Source organism: Rhamphochromis longiceps, linkage group LG14 (assembly GCF_057381845.1).
Source record: "Rhamphochromis longiceps isolate RC_006_pf linkage group LG14, R_longiceps_female_GT1.1, whole genome shotgun sequence".
Taxonomy (NCBI): domain Eukaryota; kingdom Metazoa; phylum Chordata; class Actinopteri; order Cichliformes; family Cichlidae; genus Rhamphochromis; species Rhamphochromis longiceps.
Window position 1 is genome coordinate 6,961,470 of NC_140570.1, and position 25,791 is coordinate 6,987,260.

General features: G+C 41.1%; 2 protein-coding genes across 3 annotated transcripts; both read left to right on the top strand.

Moving 5' to 3' along the window:
* The first annotated feature begins 1,503 nt into the window (after positions 1-1,503).
* On the top strand, positions 1,504-12,275 carry crk (CRK proto-oncogene, adaptor protein). The gene is made up of 3 exons (XM_085379792.1): positions 1,504-2,048; positions 2,749-3,338; positions 10,407-12,275. Exons 1-3 carry the CDS (start codon positions 1,829-1,831, stop codon positions 10,542-10,544), a joined length of 948 nt encoding a protein of 315 aa, XP_085235918.1. The 5' UTR covers positions 1,504-1,828; the 3' UTR covers positions 10,545-12,275.
* Positions 12,276-14,260: 1,985 nt separating this feature from the next.
* ywhae1 (tyrosine 3-monooxygenase/tryptophan 5-monooxygenase activation protein, epsilon polypeptide 1) lies at positions 14,261-24,338 on the top strand. 2 transcript variants are annotated; one of them, XM_085429446.1, is made up of 6 exons: positions 14,261-14,493; positions 15,878-16,077; positions 17,318-17,424; positions 17,595-17,801; positions 18,204-18,340; positions 20,215-20,237. In XM_085429446.1, the coding sequence occupies exons 1-6, from the start codon at positions 14,430-14,432 to the stop codon at positions 20,220-20,222; spliced, it is 723 nt and encodes a 240-aa protein (XP_085285572.1). In that variant the 5' UTR covers positions 14,261-14,429; the 3' UTR covers positions 20,223-20,237. The 2 variants fall into 2 exon arrangements, with proteins under 2 accessions (XP_085285572.1, XP_085285571.1); XM_085429445.1 differs by lacking the exon at positions 20,215-20,237 and adding an exon at positions 23,150-24,338 and having other exon boundaries at positions 14,262-14,493.
* The last annotated feature ends 1,453 nt before the right edge of the window (positions 24,339-25,791 follow it).

Sequence of the window (25,791 nt, forward strand, 5' to 3'; positions counted from 1 at the left end):
AGTGACACCACCAATCAGAGGTCCTGTGTCCATGTCCTAAGAGGCCAGAATTATACTGGTGGCATAAGTGGGATCTGTTGTCCATCTGCAGCCTGTTAAGACTCAAACATCCAACCCAAAAGGCTGTTTGAACTATGTTTTGTGGACAGCTGAGAACAAGTTGAACTTTTTTTTGCATCACCACTAAATGTGAGGACATCTACCTCACATTTGAAACTGCCTTCTGTTCCAGCTCCTCTACCACCCCAACATCCCCCTTTAGGCATTAGGGGATGTTTCCTATCACTCCCCAATTTTACATTACATTATTGTAGGGGTGATGCACGTGGAGTCCAAATCCTCACTGTATTCTGCTAAGGTAATAAGTCAGTCATTTCAAAATGTGAGTCTTGTAATTCCCAGTAGAGTTGAGGCTCTGTGGACATGGAGATAATTATACATTTAGATTAAATGGTAAATGGTATAGTGGCAAACAAACAGTAGAACAGAGTAATTTTTTTTCAGTCCCCTCTCCTCTTCCTGTTAAAAGGCAGTTTTTCCTTTCCACTGTCACCAGCTGCTTACTCATAAGGGGTCATTTGATTATTAGGTTTTTTCTCTATATTATTGTAGGGTTTGTTTGTTTGTTTTCTGTTTTATATAGCACCAAATCACAAAAACAGTTGCCTCAAGGTGCTTTATATTATAAGGTATAAAACATATATTCTGTACATTCCTGTGTTTCTTGAGGAGAAACACGGGAATATACATGGAATACACAGACAAAGGCTGTAATCAGCTTTTATTTTATCATTGTTTTCTGCGTGATGCAATACTCCAGATTTGCTTTACCTCAGTATTTACAGCGATCAAGTGTTTATGTTGGTGGTACACATAGAACATGACCTGCTTTCTTCTGTGGTTACATTTGGTTGCAGAATGAAGCTCTCTTATCCACAGAAAACTTAGCAGGTAGAATTTACTTTAACTACTCTCACTGGAGTACCGAAGCTTGACATTTAGGTGTGAGAACCGGTATATTGACAGGATTTTGAAGTCTTTGAGTGACACCTAGCGGCCAATATTACAAAATGCATCTAATCTATTTTATGTTCACTTGGTTAAGATGAAAAGATATGAAGTTATTTACTTTACTGTGTGAGAAAGAACTTAAGCGTTGGTTAGCATAACGCTCTGCGCTCGGTGCAGCAGTGGGGTATAAGCTTTGGCTTTCACAACCCACCACCATAAAACACAAGACAAAGTTAGCCCGAGCAGGAAAAGCGCTTTCGTGACCATCGCCACAATATAACTTTAAAAATGTTTAATTTCTGTAAGAAAACACGCACGAATAAGCGACATGGCATCGTATGATAAGCTCCTCTAAATGTTGTAAGTAATTTCGTGCTTGTTTTTCAAAAGACGTCGCTCGAAGAGGATGATGGACGAGACGACAAGCTGATGCTGTCACGCCGGCGCGTGCGCCGTAAGTGTGATACATCATATCCGGTGAGAAGGGTCTTTTTTTGTTTTCGCGTATCCGCCATTTCAGTTTTTGAAGTTAGTTGTCATCGGCGGCTGGATTGTAGCAGGATTTGTGGCGTTAAAACGTATAATAGGACGTACAGAGCTGACTTCTGAGCACAAACCGAGCCAGAGTCCCTTTTTATTAGGTGCTTGAGCTTCAGTGTCGGAGAATTGATGCCCAAACGGCCAGCTGCGGATGTCGCCTGTTTACTAAACGTGCTCTAGGCGCTAAAGTTTTTGTATGAGTTGAACGCTCTGCCTGTGGATAACGGGAGGGAGAGCAGGGAAGGCCCGGTGAAGCCTCGGCTTTGGAGTGGTTATCATGGCTGGAAATTTTGACGCGGAGGACCGTGGTAGTTGGTACTGGGGTCGGTTGAGCAGGCAGGAGGCTGTGTCTCTGTTGCAGGGGCAGAGGCATGGCGTGTTTCTGGTTCGGGACTCCATCACCAGCCCCGGCGACTACGTGCTTTCGGTGTCAGAGAACTCCAAAGTCTCGCATTATATAATTAACAGCATCAGCAACAACCGACAATCTGGTCCAGGTAAGCTAGCAGAGCTGGGGGTACGGGGTGGGGGGAGGCTTGATATTAGGAGATGCTGATGTGACCATTCTTGCATGACTTGCACCAAAGAAGATGCGCAATAGTACATTTTCCTGGCAGGCCAGACACTGAAACATGTTTCAGTTTGACGTTAGCTCAGACGGACAATTCTCTGTGCGTTATGCAACACACTGTTTTTAAGAAATCACAAATTGATGGTTTGTGTGTCTATAGGTTCCTGCGTGGGCGGTATGCGTTCTTAAATAGCGCACAGTATCATTGCAAGTCAGGCCCGGTGTAACATTATATAAGCCAACTTGTCAAACTGGAAGCAAATCACCTTAAAAAAGAAGGGGGGGGGGGGTCTCTCATAGACTGATTTTGGCAGGCTTTGATCTGAAAAAAGCGTCTGCTTGGTTGTCTTCTCCCACAATATTTGTTGTATTCCCTCATGCATTTTCTAGAACACTTACTGGAAGAAACACGACATGTATGAGAAAAATGTAAAATAAGGAAACTGAAAGACTTCCTGGTCATGTTGGAAATCATCACCATCATACTTGTGTACATAAATAGGCTGCCTTTAGATTTCCCAGATGTGAACACTAATAGATAAGGAAAGGAGTGTTTCGGGTGAGTTATGATTTAATTTTTCTGCTTCTAACTTCACCTTTTACCTGCCCTCCCTCTTTTTCTCCAGGTTTGGCCCATCCAAGGTTCCGTATTGGCGACCAGGAATTTGATGCACTACCTGCTTTGCTAGAGTTCTATAAAATCCACTACTTGGATACCACCACCTTAATAGAACCCATCAACAAATCTAAGCACCCCACTTTCATGAGTGCTGGCCCCGGTGGAGGCCCCCCACCACGCCTGGAGGATGAGTATGTTCGGGCACTTTTTGATTTCCCCGGCAATGACGACGAGGATCTCCCATTCAGGAAAGGTGATATCCTCCGAGTCCTTGAGAAACCAGAGGAGCAGTGGTGGAACGCCCAGAACTCGGAAGGCCGCACAGGGATGATCCCAGTGCCGTACGTGGAGAAGTACCGACCGGCATCCCCCAATTCGGTGGCGGGGTCTAGCATGTCCGGTGCTGCACCTGGTGGGATGGGGATGCTGGGGAACTCTGACGGCTCTGCAGGACCGTCTGGCGCTCCACTGCTGGGAGACCCCAGCCAGTACGCCCAACCCACACCCCTCCCAAACCTCCAGAACGGACCTGTCTATGCCAGGGCAATACAGAAGAGGGTGCCTAATGCCTATGACAAGACAGCCCTGGCTCTAGAGGTAAATATGGCTGTATGGGTATTTTAATTTTTTTTCTCCTTATAACATGCACTGGAAGCTAGGAGATAGTTAGGAAGACGGATGTAGCTCCAGCCCTTTTAGCTTATCGAGACTGAACTCACATTCTTTGGCTCTCTTTCCCCATTGTGCTTTTGGCCAGTTCTTCCTCATTATTTGTTGAGCTGGGTGAAGAGTAATCAAGGTCAGAAAGTGATTAAGCAGCTCTCTTTTAGGTTCTGTAGTTAATCTGCTCTTTTAATTTCTCTGTTGAAATCAGTCCAGCACCATTACAGACTGACCTGCAAGTCTCTACACAGTGGTTATTAATACCCTGGATTCTTCCTTGTAGACTTGTGCTCTAGTCAGTTGACGAGTGTTTGCGCTTTCCCCCAGATTTGAACCTAAATAGGAGACTCAAAGTATGACTGCCATTAAGTGCTGCTCACGGCGGCTGGGCTGTTAAACTGTCCGGAAGTGAGAGCGGGGCTCCCACGGAGCAGGTCATTTGGGGAAGGAAATAGTTTGTGTTTGGGAACAGGACCATTTCCTCTGGTCTCTGTGAAGCCAGGAGTCCAGCTGAGCCACAAATGGGACTAGGAGGTTAAACTGAGCGTGCTCTGTCTCTGCTCCTCTGCTGTTGGATGGCTAAAGACACCTCTACCTAGGGCTGCTCGATTATGGCAAAAATGATAATCACGATTATTTTCACTGAAATTGAGATCGCGATTATTTGACGATATTTATTTAACCCTTTAAGACCTACTATAGAACCAAGTCCGCCAGAGCTTATATTATTTTTTTACATGTTGTAGTGCAATTTGTGGGAGCATTTCAAGTTGCTATACAACTGTTATAGCCCATATTTTAATAATATGTATGCATTAAGTCCATAGTAACTACATTAATTGCAAAAAAGTGCAATAAACTACAAAAAAATTGAAAATTGTTTTTGTTTTTTAACATATATTTCTACTTGGAGAAATTTAAGAGGTTTATCCCTCAAAACTTTAAATACAAAAAAGTTTATTTTGAGTGTCTTCATAGTTTTATTTTGGAGATACAGCAATTTTTATATACTGCAGGAAAAACAAAAACAATCCTATGATGCAAATTTGCAAAGAAAACAGCATGTGCATCAAAATAAACTATTTCCAGCAGTGCAATTCGAGTTCTAAGCATCCCAGAAACTATTCAGAAAAGTCAAACATGACCAGTATAGGCTTTTAAGGCCTACAAGTAAAAAAAACTACATTTTCCGCGAAAATGACATCACTTCCGGTTTCGGGCAGGAAATGGCGGACATGTGATAGTTAGCGGTGACGTCTGTTTCAATGTGCCAAGTGTTACGAACAGCTGATCGGATCGGCAAAGCGTGTTTCTGGAATATTATGTTTTTGTTCCTGCAAGCGCTTTTTATGCAATTTATGTGGAAGGAAACCGTGACCGAGGACAAGCTGATGGCATAAGATGTAAGTTTCATATGCAAAACAAATTATTGCGCTAGCTTACACGGTTCAGGTTCTACAGGGATTTAAAAATAGTTACACAAAACAGAGCGTGCTGCTCTGACCGGCTTTAAAGGGTTAACAATAACAATGTATTGAATAATGACTTTAAAAAATAATATAAAATAGTGTGCAACACCACTGAAGTTTTTTTACCTCTCTTTTCAACCAACGGCAGTCACTCTCCAAATAACTTCTGCTTAGCTTTCCGAGCTTCCCTCGGGTCCTCTTAATCAGCGGTCTCCAACCTTTTTTGCGCCACGGACCGGTTTATGCCCGACAATATTTTCACGGACCGGCCTTTAAGGTGTCGCGGATAAATGAGGGAGGGGCTAATAATCGGCTCAGTCATTTTTAATGATCGTTGAAAGCCCAGATCGTAATCGTGATTAAAATTCGATTAATTGAGCAGCCCTACCTCTACCCACATTTTGCTTTTCATTCTGATGAACGAGCTATTTCTCTGGCTTGTTCAGCAGCCAGAAAAATAGCTTCAATTTACTTGAAATTTATTTTCGCATATGACAGAGACATCCTTTGTATGAACTGGATTCTGCCACTCCCACCTGTGGAGGACCTTTCTGGGTTAGGCCCATATGAGACAATGCGTTTTCGCCACTCTGTTTGGCCATCAGTTGCTCATCATGGCAGTGCTGGACAGTTAATTATTAGCTTACATTTCCTTGATGGTAAAGATCACTGTTTATCTTGAGCAGTTAATTTGCAATATTTAAATCCTGCTTCATGTGACTCTGGTTATTCACTTGTTTTCTCAATTCTGAGGCACAAAACATGTCAGCTTCACAGAGATGTCATTGTCGCTGGAGTTTATTATAGAAATGTACTTAAGCTTGAGTCATCATAAAGGTCGAAGTCCATATAGTTGGAGATAAAGGTAGTAGGTATGTTACCGAGAACATGTGTAATTCCAGTAGCTGTGGACTGAGTTCGGCGCTGCAGCTGCTAATTATTCCTATTATTCTTTAAATTAGCGTGTCTTCATACTAATATTTAATATTTTACTACATTGTAATCAGTTCCTAAAGAATTTTCACCTCTCTTAAACAATAACCCTCATTTGCATAAAACTTTCATATCAGTTGAACTGTGAAATGTCACAGTGATATTGAAAGCATTAGTTTTATTATTAAACACATCAAAGACAGCAGACAAGAGTCTGACTATATACAGCAGGTAAAATAAATATTGAACATGTCACCAATTTTCTATGTAAATTATATATAATTTCTTAATACAAAGTTTCTTTCTTATTTTTGAAACGTCTTATAAGTTACAGATGTGACAAACTTGCACTGGTGCTTTCTATTCAATTTGTTCAGACCAGAACGTGGATTATTTTATTTAGGTGTAATTTAGACAATAATGTCAATATCTTGCCTTAGATTTAAAATATTTATAACATGCTGTTTTTAATCTGTTATATTTTTTTAAATTATGAAGATTTAAAATATCTTTACCAGAAATACCAAAAATACCTTTTACCTCCTCCTTTTGGCACTACTCTGTTTTAGGATCATTCAGGTATCTTACTGTTGTTGGATACCTTGATCTTTTTCTGTTTGAAGTGTGTTGACCTAGTAACAAGGTTAGAGTTGTGTGCAGGGAGGCAGACTGACTATAATACTAAAACCTCATAGCATTCCCCTCCTACTACAACCGCAAGTACTTTGTTGGCCATTGTGGTTGAAAGCAGTAACTATTCTTCACCAGCTCAGCTAGTCTGCCGTTGCCTGCACCTGCTTTTACGTCATCAGTACATCATCGTCGTCATTAACATAAAAAACAAATCAAGAAACTCTTGTAGTTGTAGTCCTTACTGCAGGGACTACACTGAATACACAGAACTCAAGTTAAAGCTTTAATATGTTTAAATGGATGGAATTGGTATTTAAATGTGTTCGGTAAAGTCCTTTTTATGTAAACACTAGTATTTTCAACTAATGAATGTTTTCATAACCAACCTTTGTCTTAGGTAATCGTTTACCTATCTTCCTACCTATTACATACTGGAAATAGTGATAATAAATGGCATCATTAATCATTACTTTTGTAATGCTTTTATATAGAGCGTGATAATCCACTTAAAAGTCAGTGTGAAGAGGATCATTCTGCAAACGATGGTGATCATAAACCCACTAAGCCACTGCACCCATAGTGCCACAGCCTCTACCATTAAGGGAAATAAAACGCAGCATAAGTAACTGAACTGTAAAGATAAAACGGCTCAGTATGAAATAACATGCAGAATATTCTAGCTAACATTAACTGCCATCCTAGAACTTGTCATACACGCCCACACTGGATACTACAGGATTAGTGAACAAGTGCAAATATGGTGCACAACATACAATAGAAATTAGTTCAGTAAAGTTACATTTAGGGCTGCTCGATTATGGCAAAAATGATAATCACGATTATTTTCACTGAAATTGAGATCTCGATTATTTGACGATATTTATTTAACCCTTTAAGACCTACTATAGAACCAAGTCCGCCAGAGCTTATATTATATTTTTACATGTTGTAGTGCCATTTGTGGGAGCATTTCAAGTTGCTATACAACTGTTATAGCCCATATTTTAATAATATGTATGCATTAAGTCCATAGTAACTACATTAATTGCAAAAAAGTGCAATAAACTACAAAAAAAAATTGAAAATCGTTTTTGGTTTTTTACATATATTTCTACTTGGAGAAATTTAAGAGGTTTATCCCTCAAAACTTTAAATACAAAAAAGTTGCAAAAAATAGTTTACAACAACAGGAAATTTATTTTGAGTGTCTTCATAGTTTTATTTTGGAGATACACCAATTTTTATATACTGCAGGAAAAACGAAAAAACAATCCTGTGATGCAAATTTGCAAAGAAAACAGCATGTGCATCAAAACAAACTATTTCCAGCAGTGCAATTCGAGTTCTAAGCATCCCAGAAACTATTCAGAAAAGTCAAACATGACCAGTATAGGCTTTTAAGGCCTACGAGTAAAAAACTACATTTTCCGCGAAAATGACGTCACTTCCGGTTTCGGCCAGGAAATGGCGGATATGCGGTAGTTCGCGCTGACATCTGTTTCACTGTGGGAAGTGTTACGAACAGCTGATCGGATCGGCAAAGCGTGTTTCTGGAATATTGTGTTTTTGTTCCTGCAAGAGCTTTTTATGCAGTTTTTGCAAAGCTTTATGTGGAAGGAAACCGTGACCGAGGACAAGCTGATGGCATAAGATGTAAGTACAACTCCTCCGGTTTATTGCGCTACCTTACACGGTTCCGGTTCTACAGGGATTTAAAAATAGTTACACAAAACGGAGCGTGCTGCTCTGACCGGCTTTAAAGGGTTAACAATGACTTTAAAAAATAATATAAAATAGTGTGCAACACCACTGAAGTTTTTTTTTTTTTTTTTACCTCTCTTTTCAACCAACAGCAGTCACTCTCCTCTCCAAATAACTTCTGCTTAGCTTTCCGAGCTTCCCTCGGGCCCCTTATAATCAGCGGTCTCCAACCTTTTTTGCGCCACGGACCGGTTTATGCCCGACAATATTTTCACGGACCGGCCTTTAAGGTGTCGCGGATAAATGAGGGAGGGGCTAATAATCGGCTCAGTCATTTTTAATAATCGTTGAAAGCCCAGATCGTAATCGTGATTAAAATTCGATTAATTGAGCAGCCCTAGTTACATTATTAAGTAAAAAGTAATCAGTTTAATTAACTGAAAAGGGAGAAAATCTAAAAAAAATCTAAAAGATCAAAATCTGTAAACCGTGTGCTACACCTTTTTTGCGCCAAGGACCGGTTTATGCCCGACAATCCACGGACCGGCCTTTAAGGTGTCGCGGATAAATACAACAAAATAAAACTAGTACCGGTACCGAAAAAAAGAAGATTTATTCATAACACACGTGAAAAGACCCAGGAAAACCGAGTTACCAATAAAAACGATAACAAAATAACGCTGAAAACCGATAAAAACCCTGAAAACCATACATTTCACACCTGAGCCTCAACTCTCGCGACCCGGTACTAAACGACTCACGGACCGGTCCGAGGCCCAGGGGTTGGGGACCGCTGTGCTACACAGTCCCCAAACAGCTTAATGATCATCCAAGTAAAAATTTGATTCATTTATTTATTTGCAATACATGCACTAGATATAGCTAAAAGAAACTTTCCATCTGTAGTTCCTGGGTGCAGGCTTTTCATGATGCACCAGTATTGCTAAATGATAGCAATAACTTGTGGTAACTCAAAGCTAGCACATGGATTCACACAGTGAAACGCCCTTAATGGTTTTACAGCTAGAGCACAATGCCAAAAGCAAAGATAACAAGCATTTCATCACTGCAAGACATTTCTAACCACAAGTATCACTCTCACACAACTTTATGGCAACAAGAATGAGAATCTTTTAACCACATTTGTAAACCATACTTAAAATGCTAAAAAGTACTGCACCCACTGATGCTTTGTGGTACTTAATTCCACAACCCAGATGCCTTAACAAAAAAAAAATTAAAGATATCAGTATTACTCAAATGTTGTAGACCAGAATTTAACATGAATGCATGTTGTTACAAACCAGTTCAAGTAGTTGTGGTGCGGTAGTTGCTCACTGTAGGCATAAGCACACTTTTAAATGTCAAGAACTGTACTAATTGTCTGTTTTGCAGTAGTGATGATAGCTATTATATCCACTATTGCCAGTGTTTGCTCATGAAGAGTTGTGTGTAGTCTATTGATGCACTATTTGTCTGAGACCTGGTAATGATACCGTATGAAAACTGTCTCCAGGAGTTCCTCTTCCTTTATTACTCATATCCTCCAACAGGCTCTGCATACTGCTGGTGGGACAAAACCAGCAACCTGAGTTTTTTTTCTTTCTTGTTTTTTTTTTTTTTTTTTTTTTTTTTTTAAACCCTCTTCTCACATTTTGTGGAACAAATAATGATCAAAAACAATGCCAGGTGTTCAATCGCCTTACTTCTGATACAAAAAAATAATAACTCGTGACAATTAATTGTAGAGACTTTTCAGCTACCTCGATAAATAAAACTGGCTAAACTGCATTACCTATTTGAAGCAGCAGTATTGGGTGCACAGAGCGCAATACCTCTCAGAGGCTTCACATCCGGGATATAAAAACCTGTCGTGCAAATTCTTTGACACAGCTGCACCTGTCTGGTAAATGTTATCAGATAGATCTTATGCCGTTAAGTCATCGCCTTCACAGACTTGAACTTTGGAACTGTCTGCTGCTCTTTGTTTGCGCAGGTTCAGTGACACAGGACACTCCCCTCCCTGTGCAGGTCACCTGTAATCATGCATTACTTCACCCAGGAGCAAGCCCTCGCCTACAGATCACTCGCATCTCTTGCTTGCTTCAAATGTTTTTCCAAGCATCTGAGTCAGTCTGGTTGTTCATCATTACTGTTACTGCTAAGAAACTCTAATGATGAATGCAACTGCATGTGACATGGTGGTTTTTGAGAGGACAGTTGGATTGAGCTTGTGTCTCATAGGTTCTCCTCTCTTCCTGTGCAGGTGGGGGACATGGTGAAGGTGACCAAAATCAACGTGAACGGCCAATGGGAGGGGGAATGCAAAGGCAAGCGCGGCCACTTTCCCTTCACGCATGTCAAACTGCTGGACCAGCACAATGCCGAGGACGAGCTCAGCTGAGAGCGGACCACCGGGCCTCTACCTGGACACTAGTGGTAGACCCTTCCTCGCCCCTCCTCCCCTCCCTACCTTTGCCTCATTCTACGTCCTCTCCCCACTTCACCTCACAGCTCCAGCTTTTATCTGCACCAAGTACAGTTTCAGAGAATCACTGAGAACAAAACTGGCCCTCACTAGACTTGTAATGCACATACCCTCCATTTCTAGCCTCTTACGTAGACACAGTTACCCTGCGCATCCCCCACCTGCCCTCACTTACTGACAGACCGAATTCAGTCATCTACAGTGGAACAGATACAAAGTGACTCGCCCATCTGTGGATTAGGCGACACCCTTTAGAACCTTCCCTCCATCGTAGACACATTATCAACACTCACTCCTCGGGAGACTCCTCGGCGCAGAGTTCAACCACTTCCTCTTTCTGTGTCAGAGCCTGTAGATAACTGCTGTTGTTTCTTCATCTGTCATCGTGGAACACTGTGGGGTCACTTGTGCTGCATTGATGTCAGATGGGAATCCAGCAGCAATCCCGGTTTTGTATGTGCTTAGTCTTAGAGGACAGTAGGCAACCCTCTCATTTCCACACGGTGAATATGAAGGTGGAGATAGTTAGCTTAGCTAAATCAGCCGGTTGCAGTTAGCATGAAGGAGAAGGAAAACAGCTACACACTGATCAGGTTTCTTTGAAGTTTAGAATTAAACAAAGAAGACTGCACGTGCTAACCTTTGGACATAGCCTCTTCCATTTTCTGATCTTGATGCTAAGCCTGATCAGAGCAGCACAGTCAAACATGGCTCCATTATTTTCTTTTCTTCTACATTTTCCTTCATATTGGACATGAATGCAGCACTATTCTGTGTTACCCACAACTCCAGTGTGATCAAATACAGCAGCAACATTTTAGAAAAGAGATTTAACTGATCTCCATGGGAAATGATTGAGCTCGGTTTTGGAGGCTTGCTGTTCTCGAGGAGAAGACCCAGTCCAACACTCACTTTACCCTCCTGCCTGGTGTCAAACGGAGAACTGAGTGAAGACCAGCAGCTCGGAGCAACTTCATGTAGCTATAGCCATAGTTCTAGCCCCAGCAGCCAAGCAGAGAAGCTGCGAAACTGTCAAGGAGGTGGAGGCGATAAAGGCAACACTACATTCTCTCACTTCAAATACCTATCCAGCAATCACCTATGACCAAGTACCACCAAGTAGTCTTTTTTTTTGTAAGAAAAAATAAGAACATACTGTTATGAAATGACGTACTATGTGATTATCATTACATGATAAATATTGATTTATTTGTGTTTGTTTGTTTGTTTTTGTTATTTTGTAGTTCTCTTCATAGCTGGTTTAGTACCATGGGGCGAAACACTTTTTACTGCTGCATGTTGGGAGGGAGTGAAGGGTGCAAAATGAACGAACTGACTTATGGGGGAGGCACGTCTGCCCCCCACCCAAGCCCCTCACAAGGGCCATGGTGTTCTCATTCTGCGTGTGATGTACATGATTGAACAGAGTGAATGTAGGCTGTCCACTATACTAGTTAGTACTGTCTTTACATGTTAGTGCTCTCCATTCAGCTCACAGGATTTACTGTAACAGAACTGACTCTGTGTTCAGATCTTGTCAAGTGTGTCCAAGAAAAGAGAAAGTGGTGGAAATATTTGATCCCTGGCCGTTTTTTGTTTTTAACCTTTTAACTATGTTGTTGCCATCTTCCACCAGTGTGCTCTTTTAATCCTCAGGCTTATGGGCCTTTGTTTCATTTGTGCTTCCTCAGTTAATCCTTTTTGTCAGTCTTTAATTTAAAGCCCTTTAAGTTACAATGCACAAGCCAAATCTGCTTTACTGCTTTATTCCTCTCTCTGTTTTCTTTATTTCCCACATTCTAAGTAGTGGTCTAGATTGCCTTTTCCCCCCCTCTCTTTGTAAAATTGAATCGGTTTTACTTGTTGACACCTGACAATCATCCCCATCATTTATCAAAATGCAGACTGGCTTGGATTGAAGCAGGCTGGGTGTGCGGCTTAAATCTTTACCAGAGTTAACCTGCTCAACTTTGAATTTGATCTGTGAGAACTTGATTTCTCTTCCATGTGAAGGGTTCCTCTCAGAAATAATGGTACAGTGTTTCTGGCCACCTCCTTGAGCAGCCCTTAGGTGGCACTGTGACAGCATTCAGAAGGGGGCTCCATGCTGAAGGTGAAATCCTCCAGTGTTTGAGATTAAAGGAGATGACATTTGATTTTATCTGATCCATTCTGCATTGATATTTGTGCTCTTTAGATTGACATTACTCGTTGCTTCTCTGTCCTCATAGTTCTGCCCAATATCTTCAGTCTCGCTTTCAGATTTCCTTTTTGTGTTGGCCATATCCAGCTTCAATACTGTAATATTTCCTATTTAAAGATATTATTAAAAGATAATCCGGTTGATGAAATTGCATTCATCTTTGCTGCCAGCTTTCTGATAAGGTTCATTTTTATCTGTAATTTTGATCAAATCTGACTTCTGTGTCACTCATACTGCCTATGGCAGGTGCTTAGCTACATAAATCATTACCTTTATAAATTGTGTTGCCAATGAAACCACCAAGAAGTATTTTTTTAGTAGCCCTGCATGAAGTCATTCATTTCCTTTCATGCAAAGGAAGGGGTGGCAAAACAGCAGTGGTAATTGTGTTAATATCAAAATGTGCCATTTTATTATAACACTATATTCTTTCAAGACAAATTACCTTTTTATTTTCTGTAGCATGTAATGTGTTAATATACTAGTAAATAAAGTCAAACCCATGACAAATGACTCGTTTTGTGTGTTAGATTTGTATATGCTGGTAAACTACCTACACCTTGAGTCAACCATCACTTCCAAAAAACGTGGAAGGAGACTAACCTGTATTTTAATGCTGGCTTTTCTAGCTATACCTTCAACTTTTTATTTACACTAGTGTGAATGGCAAACACTTAAAGCTAGAACACAGACTTTTAATCAATATGTACATTTCAGTTCGCACAAAAAATGACAGTAATGACTGCTGTTCAAGACCAACTGTTGCTACTGACAATTAAAAAACATTTTACAATAAAATGGAACATTACTTTGTAAGCAGTAGTGCTGTGCAATACTGCAAATTTTAGTATCGATCCAATACCAAGTAAATACATAGCGAGTATTACCAATACCTCTAGAAGACTTAGAAAACGCAAACAGAATATTGCTCTTGTCACGCTAGTATTGATCAGATAGTAATACCAGTGTTGGTATCGATACTGTTGGTATTTTGGGATTGGTCTGCTCTAATGAGCACGGCTATTATTATCCCTTCTCAAACCTTACTTGAAATGTTAAAGTGTGTTAATATCTGTGAAAATATTGAGGTAAAATAAAGGAGAAACATTGTCTGTTACGTTGAGAATTTTCTGTGGCACACTTTGAGCTCCACAGTCTAATGATGCTGTCCTGTATTTTGGAGTACAAGCTACGTTTTGTATTATTTATGTAGTTCAAAAAATACAGAATTGCACCGCTATAAATATCATAGACCAGGAACAGAAACTGGTGGTGTTAACACACTATACCGTAGATGTGATTCAACGCCTGCATTTATCGTTATTACTCTTGCTTTTCTCTTCAAAAAAAAAGAAAAAAAAACAATAGAGGAGGAAGCATCGGAGTCAGTGAGTCTTGTGCGTATGCGCAGTACCCGGATGAAGCTGGTCGCCATCTTTACTCCATCCCAGCGCTGCCGGTGGGGCGGAACAGCACTCATCGACCCAGTTGGTTTGAAGGAGCCACAGACAGGGCTGGCACATCACCACTGTGTTTTGCACTAACGATCTGTCACTTTGATTAGCCCTTTTGCTACGCTACCTGTATCTTGATACACAATGGGAGAGCGAGAGGATCTAGTTTATCAGGCGAAACTCGCCGAGCAGGCAGAGCGATATGACGGTAAGGCACCATCTCTGGGCCGGCTTGGAGTGGGACATGTTCGCCGATGGGATTTCGTTCTTTTTTTTTTACTGTGCTAGCTAACCTTAACCGAGCACCGCTTTGCTGTGTAGCTCAACGCTAGCCGCGGCAGGCTACATGGCTAATGCAGCTACCATCGCAGATTTCCAACTGTTTATTGGCCAAGACGTATGGCTTTTTGTCCGGTGACAGTACTGCGACATTAAAACAGTTCGTGAGCACGAAACCTGTTTGTTCTGAGGAAAGTGAGCGGATGTCACAGACATTGGCTAGCATTAGCGAAGGGGCTACAACAAAATGGCGGATTAGTGGAGCGTGAGCTGTCAGGAGTTGCCTCCCCTGCACCAGCTAGCTGTGTAACTTTACACATGAGCCAGTGCTTCTTTTCGGTATAAGCAGCACTCGTTGCTTATAACTGACTCCGTTTATTGACCTGGCAACTTTTACGCCATTCTGTTGCAGATACTAGGAGGATTAGCACCTTGAAACCAATGTGTATTAGCAGGGAGTGGGAGGTCAGATGTTCACTTCGTGGGGTGTTCCCATGCAAGCAAGCTGGACAGATCGATTGGCAGAAACGACCCCCTCTTCCTCTCCCCGGTGCACTCCTATAACACTGTCATACCATTACAGGCCGTGTACAGGCTGTTTTTAGACGACTGCCTTTGCCACCCGGTCACACGTTGCTCAGTAACGTTAAGTGAATGTACCATGACTCATTCACGGGATTTGAACCGAGTGTATTTGCAGAGAGATTTATGGTTTACTGGCTAATGCAAATCTATTCGATCACTCTTCAGCTTAATGAAATTTTAACATGTCAGGTAAAGGTTTCTTTTTTTCTTGCTTTTTTTTTCTTTTTTCTTTGAAGGTTTCATATTTTAAGGTGAGGCGAGGAGGGGCGGGGAGTCAGATGTTTGCTAAATTACATCAGCCACTTTTCCATCCGTACTATCCGTTTAACCTACTTTCAAAGGGTTAAACCCCTCCCCAGTGGTAAATGATGGCACACAGCTTAAACTGAGAAGTGCATTGCTTATCGCTTAAGCAAGTAACCAGTTTATGTCTCTGTGTGTGTGTGTTTGTTGGATTGGTGCCAGAGATGGAAGAAACTGCCTCAGCATTTACTCTTTAACACTGTCTGTCACCTCACATCAATGCCCTTTCTTGCATGTCATCTCTGGGCACGGTTTGCCAGGCGTCCGACTGTTTCATTTATTATGATTATCAGCCCGAAACCCATGAATTTGTGAGGCACGTCAGATTGTGCCACTTAGGTTGACAATGTTGCCAATGAGGCATACTCTCAAGAGACATGACAAAAATAAAACTGTTGGCAAATCCTGGGCATTTCTTTTAACAGAGATGGTGGAGTCTATGAAGAAGGTGGCAGACATGGACGTGGAGCTCACAGTGGAGGAGAGGAACCTACTATCAGTGGCCTACAAGAATGTGATCGGAGCTCGGAGAGCCTCCTGGAGGATAATCAGCAGTATCGAACAGAGGGAAGAGAACAAGGGCGGAGAAGAGAAACTGAAGATGATCCGGGAATACAGGCAAAAGGTAAAGCACTCGAGAAAGGCTCAAGCTTAGATTTCTGTTTTAGATTGTTCTGTAATGTCTCAGCATCCAGAATGTGTTCTCATTATAAAGATCGGCTGTGTTAGTGCGAGATCACAAACACACATTAGCGATGCACACTCTGAGCAGCTACTGGACAGACTGCATCTGAGTCATAGTTGGCAAGTCCTCCACTCTTGCCTTTTTTATGAAGGGAAATAAGAGCTGCTGTTATAATGGGAGAGGCCAGAGAGTGTCAGAGATGGGAGAGGCACTTGGACTGCAGTCAATGACATAATTGGATTCAGGGAGAGTACACCTTGATTTTGTTAGTAGCTCTCTAAGTCCCTGGCAGACACATTTCTTATCACTGGCACGCCATTCGATAAGCTTTGAGCAACATCCTGATTGTTTAGTAAATATCAAATATTAAAGCTACTCTAAGTGGTCCATTAAAGAGGTTGTTAGGTTGGAGTTTAAATAAAGGTTGAAGGGAATCGGTTTACAAATATGGCAGTGTTTCCCACAGATTAGTCTCTGTTTGTGGTGAAGAATGGGCTGCTATGTGCATGCACATGTGGGAATTATTAAATAATACCAGTTATAAGGTTCTCTGCAAATATTTTACAAACTAATTACTGTGTTACAAATAAATAGGAGATAAGTGTAGACTCCATTTCCAAGCTGCAGTCCCAGAGGGTGGAGTTGGAGCCAGTTATTTGGTGGGATAAGAGACTCAGTGGAAAAGCGGTTGAGTAGTATTGATGGACACTGAGTCTGTTTGGTCAGCAGCAACAGAATAGGAGTACGGAGGCTGTCTGTGCAAGAAAAATGGCTGCTGATGGTGTCGCGTTTTTCAAAGGGATAAAAGAAAAGTCAAAAAGGCTTGAGTGTACTTGGGTGGCCTTCTCGTGTGGGGAAACACTCTTGAGCTTCTGATAAGCGTTGAGCAACATCCTGATTGGATTAATAAATGTCAAATATTAAAGATATTACAAATGTTGTTAGCAGGGAGTTTAAAGGGAGTGATAAAGGTCCTAAAGAGACCACAGATATGTGTTTGTTGTCCCAAGTTATTGGATCCTTTTTTGATCTTGATGGATCTTGAACGTGAACCTTTGCAGAAACGGGCAGAATTTCTCATACTGGATTCTGAAATTACACAGGAGCAGGAATCCAAATTGATACTTGGAGATTGTGTCAGAGGAAGAGGATCACTGAATCAGTGTGTTTTTATCAACAGGTGGAGAAGGAGCTGAAGAACATCTGTAATGAAATTCTGGAAGCACTTGAAAGGCACCTACTGCCATCTGCTAAGATAGGAGAGTCGAAGGTCTTCTACAACAAAATGTAAGAGCCTTGATGTTAATTATCAGACAAATACAGTAACTTCCTCTGGTTGGTCATCAAGTACAGCTATCTTTTTGGGCTGGGGTATTTATCGACACAGGAAACCGTTGTCAGGAACACTTCACAGGAAATAACATGTAAAATGTTTCTTTGTTTCCTTCCACTTGCAGGAAGGGTGACTACCACAGGTACCTGGCAGAGTTTGCCACTGGCAACGACAGAAAGGAGGCAGCAGAGAACAGTCTGGTGGCCTACAAAGCTGCTACTGACCTAGCCATGTCAGAGCTGCCACCCACACACCCCATCCGCCTCGGGCTCGCCCTCAACTTCTCCGTCTTCTACTATGAGATTCTCAACTCACCTGACCGCGCTTGCAGGTCACTGCTCCATCACTGCAGCAGCACTGTCACTGTAACTCAGGGCAGCTGTTTGTTTTTTTGTTTTTTGTCTGTATATTACATAACAGCAAGACTGTCCCTCACTGCTGAGTGGACTGTATGACGAACCCTGACTCAACTCCTGTTTGAGGTTGACCTTCGCCCTCCTCATGTCCATAGGTTGAGGATTAGACTTAGACTTTGCAGTAATGCTGTATATTATAAGCCATTCTTGATTGTCTTTGACTTTATGTTCACATTTACCCAATACTGAGTTCCAGGCACACAGTGATACATGATTTCATACAGCTGGAATCATAACGCAGCTTAAAAATAATCAGTAAAAACATGATTTTTCTGTCTGAAGCATGATGTGATTTCAGCACACGTTTGTTTGCTCAGGTTGGCAAAGGCTGCGTTCGATGACGCCATCGCAGAACTGGACACACTGAGTGAAGAAAGCTACAAGGACTCCACACTTATCATGCAGTTGTTACGTGACAACCTGACACTATGGACTTCAGATATGCAGGGAGAAGGTAACAGTCCTGTAGTGTGTTTATTTCATCAGGTGTTTTTCTATGATGGTATTTCTACCTGTGTCTCAATGCAGCTCTTTTTCCAGGACAAGGTGCTGACACTAACCCACTCATCTTCACCTTAACACTTTCTTACATTTGTTCTTATAATGTGTCTTTATACTGTGAGCATCTTGATGGCTTTTTTGTCTCACTGACAGCTTGCGAAAAATAATAGAAAAAGGCTTGATAGAAAATCAACTGCCTAACAGTTCAATTCAGTTACAACTAATCAGACATGTTGCTACGTTTTGTTTTTGTTTACTTGAAAAGCTGAGTGGTATTCCTGCTCAAGGACTGTTTGTGCAGAATTTAAACACTAGACAGCTAGAAAAAAAAAGTTAGAGGTCTTCTCTAATCTGCTTTTCGATGGAAAGTTCTGGGAACTCGGATTTCCCAAGAACGAATATCTAGGAATTTTTCTAAGACCACGTATTCCTCTAGCACACCAAGCCTTGTGCTTTAGCAGCATAGCCCGACAATCCCAAATGCAGGATGTGTAACTATGCTGCAGAAAACAATAACTCACTTGGTCAGTTTCCAGCAGTCAGCAATGAAATTCCCACCCTGAGAGTTGTTCCTCCAGTCAACACGTACATAGGTCTGAGGGTTTTTTCAGTGGTAATGCACCTTTTGTTAATAATTTGACACAAATTTCAATTTTAAAATAAAACAAGTCAACAGCAGCCGTCAGGACTGTGTCAGGTGCTCACAGTGTGCCTGTCGAGGTACAGAGAGTTTTTGTTTTTTGGGGGGGGGAATTGCTGTGTTGACATGACGCTGAACTGGAGGCATCCCATCTAACCTGTGCTCCTGTGTCAGAATTAGATTCTCGTGCTGAATGATTTAAGAAAAACTGTTTTCAACAGTCTAATCAAAATTTGAATGAATTTGTGTGAAGTAAATTCCACACAGAGAAAACTTCATCACTACAGATATAGTAGTGTGCCTGAACCCAGTTTTGTAAAATTGCACATGTTTAGCTCACACATGTAATATGTGGAGCCACACGGACTCGTTCTCCAGCTCCAGATTGCAGCAGTGGTTGACTGCAGTCCATGACAGTGCAGCTGAGATAGATCTGACAGATATGCTGGAGATGCAGCTGATTGATATTGAGGGTTCAAGCTACCTGGTCAGCTGGCCCAAATGGCAAGTGTGAGAAGACTATCAGTTGTAGACAGTGTTGTTCTCTTTAGCTTTAAAAGGGAAAAAAATAGCAGACAAAGTGAGTCACCACAACTTGGGTGGCTGTTAATATACCTAGATGGCCTCACTAAGTTAAAACACTGTGTTAATAAGCTCAAACATGGAGGTTGAGATTCCAACAGCTGTCTAAAGCTGTCTATTTGGCAAGCTACTGCCTAACTAGTGAGGTGTGGCTAGTTACCTGAAACCAACACCTGTGGTAATGGCACAACACTAGCTTGTTTTGGTCTCTAACCAAAACCTCAGAAATGATACAGAGGGATGTGCTGTCTTGTAAGGCATAAAGAGCGCAGTCATCTGCATACAGATGACACATGAAGCTGATACAGCCAGCATTTGTCTTGGTTCGCCAAGTCCCACAATGATTAATAAAGTACAGCAGAGTAAATCTGTCATAGCTGATCTTCTTGTAGCTGTTCAGCTGTTACTAGCAACAACTTTTGGTGTAAGAAATTTACAAAAAAGAAATCATTCAGCCCTTTTTGATTCATTTTTTTCTATTCCTTTCATTCCAGCAGTATGCATCAGCTACGCTGCAGAGCATCCACCAAGACCTTTTTTTATTATTATTATTATTTCAGTGACTCATCACCTCTCTTGTCTTTTTCTCATTCCCTCTGCTGTAGAGTCCTAAAGGAAACAAACCTGTACATTTCCCATGTTAACTGTACTTTGTAAGTGTTGCTCACCCACACATTTGCTCTGTGTGTGTTGTGTGTGGCTTGTTTTTACCTCTCTGCACTAGCTCACTCATGGTTTAATAATTCAGCCCACTCACTCACCCATTCACTTGGATCTTGTATTAACTTTTGGTGACATGCTCTAATCTTTGGTCTTCCCATCACAGTCTCATGTAACTGGCTCACTTGACTAAAGGTAGTTTGTATAGTGTGATGAGTAGTTCCCCGTTGTACCTGTGCACAAGCAGAGTGCTTTACATCATGTTATTTGCATGCTTTCACACCGTGGACCAGTATAGCCAGCCAGTCATTTAAAGACATTCAGGTCCATTCAAGTGGTATGTTCACGTTCACGTTTAAAGTAGTGCTGCAGTATTTGGTGAAGAACAGGGTCATTATTAGTTTAATGGAAATGGCAGTGTTTGCCAAAACCATTGCCTTCTAGAGGTGCTTGTTAACCTAAGCTAAGCTAACACTGAAGGTGTTGAGTTTTATGTAAAACTTGCCCCCCACCACCAGCACACAAACACACACTTTGAGCTCTGTTTCCAAACTATGGAAATGAATGCACCATTTCACCCAACACCTGAAACCGTAGAAAATTAGCATCCAGCGTGCAGGTTTTCTTTACAGATTTCTGCTAGTTGCAAAATTCAAGTGTTTGGGGTTTTGTTTCTTTTCCCCCTTTATAAACAAGTCACATACATAACAGTACAGTAATAAATATTGATGGAACCTAAAGTGGACCCATTATGCTTTTCTTTATTTTATATTTTCATATTTTCAGTGGTGGATGGCTAAAGATTTAAAGAATCAGCTCAGTGTCAGTGCATGTAATCACATCTAAACACTTTTTTTTTTTTTTCTACTCAACACTGTATGATGTCAGTGAGAGAGGATATCCCTAATATGGTCGTGTCAGGCACACAGCTTTGGCTGTGAGCACAGTGTTTGTGGGGGAAATCTAATCTGGAAACAGTTCTACATGCACTGTAGGGCTGGGCCATATCATACTGTTCATGGTAATACCGGTATAATGTTAGGCAATGATAAGAAAATGAAATATCGCGATAGAATATGGGTAAAACGCGCATGCGCAGTGCGTTTGTTTTCATACGCACATGGCGGCGACAGAGAATGAGAAGGGCAAAAGCGGATCGTTGAATGAAACGGATGAACCAGAATTGGTTTGTAAAAATGCTCCAACTTCAGTGATGTGGAACTCGTTTGGCTTTCTTCCGTCAGATACACAACAAAGCACAATTTTTGGTAGAGCATGCTAGCGGGCCGTCGCTGTTACTGTGTTTTGTTCTGTTTTTTTTGGAAAATACGGCACACTTAAAATCAATCCTTCGATTTTCTGAAAAATCGACAGTGCCCCTTATAATCCGGTGCGCCTTATGTATGAATTCTGGTTGTGTTTACTGACCCCGAACCGATTTTATGTGGTACACGGTGCGCAGAAATCTGTCAAAAAATGTTTTAGTATGACTTCGTAAGCTACGAAGCCGCACCGCTTGATGGATTGTCGGAGCATTACGGCTACCGTAGTCAGGAGCCTCGCGGAGTGATACGTACTGTGCTTCAACATAATATTACCGTATTGTGTGTGTATAACCTCTTTTTAAGTTTTGTGGATATTATACATGGTTATGCTCAGGATATGTTGGCCAATTTCCACTGGTTAAACTGTCAGCAAAGAATTTGCATTTGCACTGTTAAATTTTTTTTTTTTATAGTTTTAATGCACATAAAAAAACAGCTGCTCGTTTAAGTGAAAATACATTGACGAGGGATTTTTTTGGGGGGGGGGGGGGTTGCATTAATAAAGTTGTGGAGTTGTAAAGCATTTTGTCTGGCGTCAATTATATCATCAGTTATATATTTGAAAATTTGCGATAACGATATATCGTGATAAATATTTCTGGCCACGTTGCCCTGCCCTAATACACTGTTCTGCATTCTCGATATTTATCTCTTTATTTACCAGTTTTTGTTTTTTGTCAGTCTTTAGTCCTTGTGAAATCATCTGTCTCTAAGAAAAATCTGCCTCAAAGTCCTCCAAGCAGATTTCAGTGGAGTTCAACTTGTTTCAGGCACTTTGGTAAAATCGGTTTCTGTAGCAGTAGCAGTGGTAGGCTAACTGCACTTTGTTTTTCATTGTATTCACAGGGTGCATGCAACCTATTAGTTCTAAAAACACTTTGGCTGATAAACGGGTCAGATTTAGCTGAAATGAGGGATTTGAAGATATGAGTGTTTTGCATATGCAGATTAAACCAACCAAGTAATTGCAGTCGGCTTGATTCGAACCCGCTGTTCCATGCACTGGTAATCATAATACCACTGTGCATGCATTTATTAGAAATTATTGGTACCACTACTACTTGGATGCTGCCGTAAAATGCAGACCTTCTGTTCATCTGAGTGTCTTGTCTGTAGTCCTCTAATAATTCTCATCCAGCCTGGTTCATATATCAGTCTGTTGTAGGAAAGACTATTCAGAATATCTTTGCCATTATCATCATATATTTGGAGGGTGAAAAAGTTACATTAACAGGTTAGTGATTCAGTGTCATGAAGGTGACTCTCTTTACATCGCTTCGGTACTATGGTAACTTACGCCGAACACATAAAGGTGTCCAAAGGGGGCAGTGTCACCATTTCTGTTATTGCAGTGACAGGAAGCCAAATACTCAGAGAGAAGCTGCAAACTCTTAAGCGAAATAGCTACCACCATAATCTCCTCAGTTCCTCAAGGTTTTGGTTTGTGTTCAGTTTCACCTGTCACGTCAGACATGCCTGCCACTTGTGCACTACCGAAGGATGATATCTTGTGAGGTTTTTTAAGAGGAGCTAACAGTAAATCTCTCTCCACCAGGTGAAGAACAGAACAAAGAGGCACTGCAAGACGCTGAGGACGAGGCCCAGTGAGACTATGCCACCAACAGCCAACAACTTGAGACCCTCACCCCACCCCCTGCACTCCCTCCACCTTCATCTTCCTCCTCCTCAACCGCCCCACCCATCCATCTACAAGTTACTTTCCTCTTTGTCGTCCTTTTTCCTTTTCTTCCACCTCTGTAGCTCCAAGACCCAACAGGGCCACGGAGTTGACAAGTTAATTTTTCTCTTCTTTTTTTTTATTTTTTATATTAGCCCTGACATCGTTCAAGTAAATACCACTTAATTGAGGCAGGAAATACAATGTTAGAAAGGCAAAGATAAAGAAAGCGGTCCCTGGATTGTTTCTTTTATTTTGTCCTGGTACAAGCAGTTCTGAAAATGTTATCTTTTGGTTTCATTATTGTATTTTTTTGTTGTTTTTTGCTTCTTCTTTTTCCTCAATATTTTTATCAGTTGCTGGATGTATTGAGAATTTTTTTTCTTAATGTAATTACAGAAATTAACTTTTATTACTGACAATGTTGACTATTAGTTGTGGGAGCTATTTTATCTGTTTTTAATGAAATGTCATGCAGATCATTTGACCGTTTTTAGGGGCAGTTTGGACGAGTACAAGTGCCCTTTTTGTTAACTTAGTAGTTGAGAGGAAGTTGGCAATATTCGCGATATCCACGTGGGGCAAAGAAGTGCTTAACTTTTACACCATAGTGATTCTGTTGTCATGTTCATGTAGTTGTCTTTGGACTGTACTTTGTGCTGAAATACTGTAACTGTGCACACATTCTGGCTCTCTGAAGGTTTATCTCTTGCTGGTGGTTTGAAAAAAGAAAAACAAACTTAGGAGCTCTCTAACTTGTGTAAAAGAGTAGACTTAATTTGGCCCCATCCTTAAATAAAGAAGATTAGTACTTGCATGAGTTAAAAAGAATTAATATTCTATTTTTCTTTTCTGCTGCTTCCCCCTGCTTTTTATCGATGCTCCTCTGCCATTCAGAGGGTGTTTTTTCTTTTGCAGTTTCTTTTTGTGTTGCTTCATTATGTGTAACTTGGAGCTGATTTGTACTACTGGATATCTGACTGGAGCCACAGACAGGGAATCTGTATTGTTCTTACTGAAACACAGCATGGAATTAACATTAAACAATCTAAATTAAACATTATAAGATGACATGTGGTGTTTATTTTGTTGCCAAGACTTCACCTTTAGGGACTTTATGTTAGGATATGGTCAAGTCTGTCAAGACCCTGAATGAAAAATAATGGGAAAGAAGCTGGGATTCCTTACTGTTACTGGACAACAGACTTGGAGAGCTGTGTAGATGAATAATCTATGACCACAAAAAAACAAAATCAATCTGACCCCATCCTTCATGGGTGGGTCCTACACTCTGAACCAGCCGTGGACAGCACAAAATTCATTTACTATTAGTTGTGTAATGATTGGTTAAGATTTGTAGCATCACAAGTTGTGCTACAGAATATAATTGCTTTGCCATTATCACTGAACTTGCTCATACTGAGATCCTACAAGAAGCGTGATTGTTGAGTATTATGAGTCATTTCTTCATGATTACCAGGTGAAATATGATTATATAACTGCAAGGATGCAGGAAGTGAAGCAGCCACAGTTTGCTTCAATGGTGCAACCAGACACCGTAACATGTCAATTACATGCATCAACTTTTGGGTGATGATGCAAAGTTTTTGTCAAATTGGGTAATGTTTGAAACGACTGCTGATGACATCAAAACATGACGGGGTGGTAAGTGCATTACAGGGTTAGCTAGGAAACTAGCCTGGAATGTCTGAGTGCAACTGACCTTCAGCATTAAGGGTCGTGTGTGATGAGCAAATTGCTTCCTGTGATGTTCATTCTTAAAATAAGGCTAGGATTATTTGCACTGCACACGTAGTCACTATGGACAAGTAGTCCTTCCCACTAGCTTTTTTCAGGACTACTTGGAGTCCAGCTGAAGGACCATATGGAGTAGTGGGTACTCCCAAATCTTCTGAAAGAATGAGACAAGAGCTGAACTTTTTTGGGAAGGTTTGTGTCCTGTTACATCTGGCATAAAAGTAACAGCTTTTTGTGAAATAAAAAGCATTTTACCATACCATCTCTCATGCTCCTAGGATGTGGGGGTGAACACCCTAGAATGTTACAGACCTCCTAGGATGAGACATTCTTTCAATATGCCACCAACTATATACTTCTACACACAAATAATTACATGCAGCATTCTACCATATGCAAACTTATATCATTAAAAGATTATACTGACTACTAAGTACAATTTTCCTATTAACAGGGCTCAAATCGAATTGCTTCAACATGAACTTAAACAGGCCGTTCAGTGTGGCTGAATTAAATCAAAGAAGAGTAGGCCAAAATTCCTCCACAGTGATGTGAAAGACTCATTGTGTCACGACCTGCAGGATCGGCAAGGCGCTGATCAGCATCTCTTCACTCCTAGCCCTCCTTCTCTTCTCTTTTTTTCCTCTCTCTCTCCCTCTCCCCTGTTTTGCCTGGTTCACTCATGGCGGGTTCACGCCCTCGGTCCACGCCTTCCCGGATCGTGCATACCTGGGCCTCATCAGACCAGCTGGTATATTAGA

Excerpts from the sequence above, each read along its gene's own strand:
- crk (XM_085379792.1), top strand. The coding sequence starts at position 1,829 with ATGGCTGGAAATTTTGACGCGGAGGACCGTGGTAGTTGGTACTGGGGT. Across the intron at positions 2,049-2,748 it reads CAACCGACAATCTGGTCCAG|GTTTGGCCCATCCAAGGTTC; the intron begins GTAAGCTAGCAG and ends CTTTTTCTCCAG. Across the intron at positions 3,339-10,406 it reads AGACAGCCCTGGCTCTAGAG|GTGGGGGACATGGTGAAGGT; the intron begins GTAAATATGGCT and ends CTTCCTGTGCAG.
- ywhae1 (XM_085429445.1), top strand. The coding sequence starts at position 14,430 with ATGGGAGAGCGAGAGGATCTAGTTTATCAGGCGAAACTCGCCGAGCAG. Across the intron at positions 16,078-17,317 it reads TCCGGGAATACAGGCAAAAG|GTGGAGAAGGAGCTGAAGAA; the intron begins GTAAAGCACTCG and ends TTTTATCAACAG. Across the intron at positions 17,802-18,203 it reads TCACCTGACCGCGCTTGCAG|GTTGGCAAAGGCTGCGTTCG; the intron begins GTCACTGCTCCA and ends TTGTTTGCTCAG.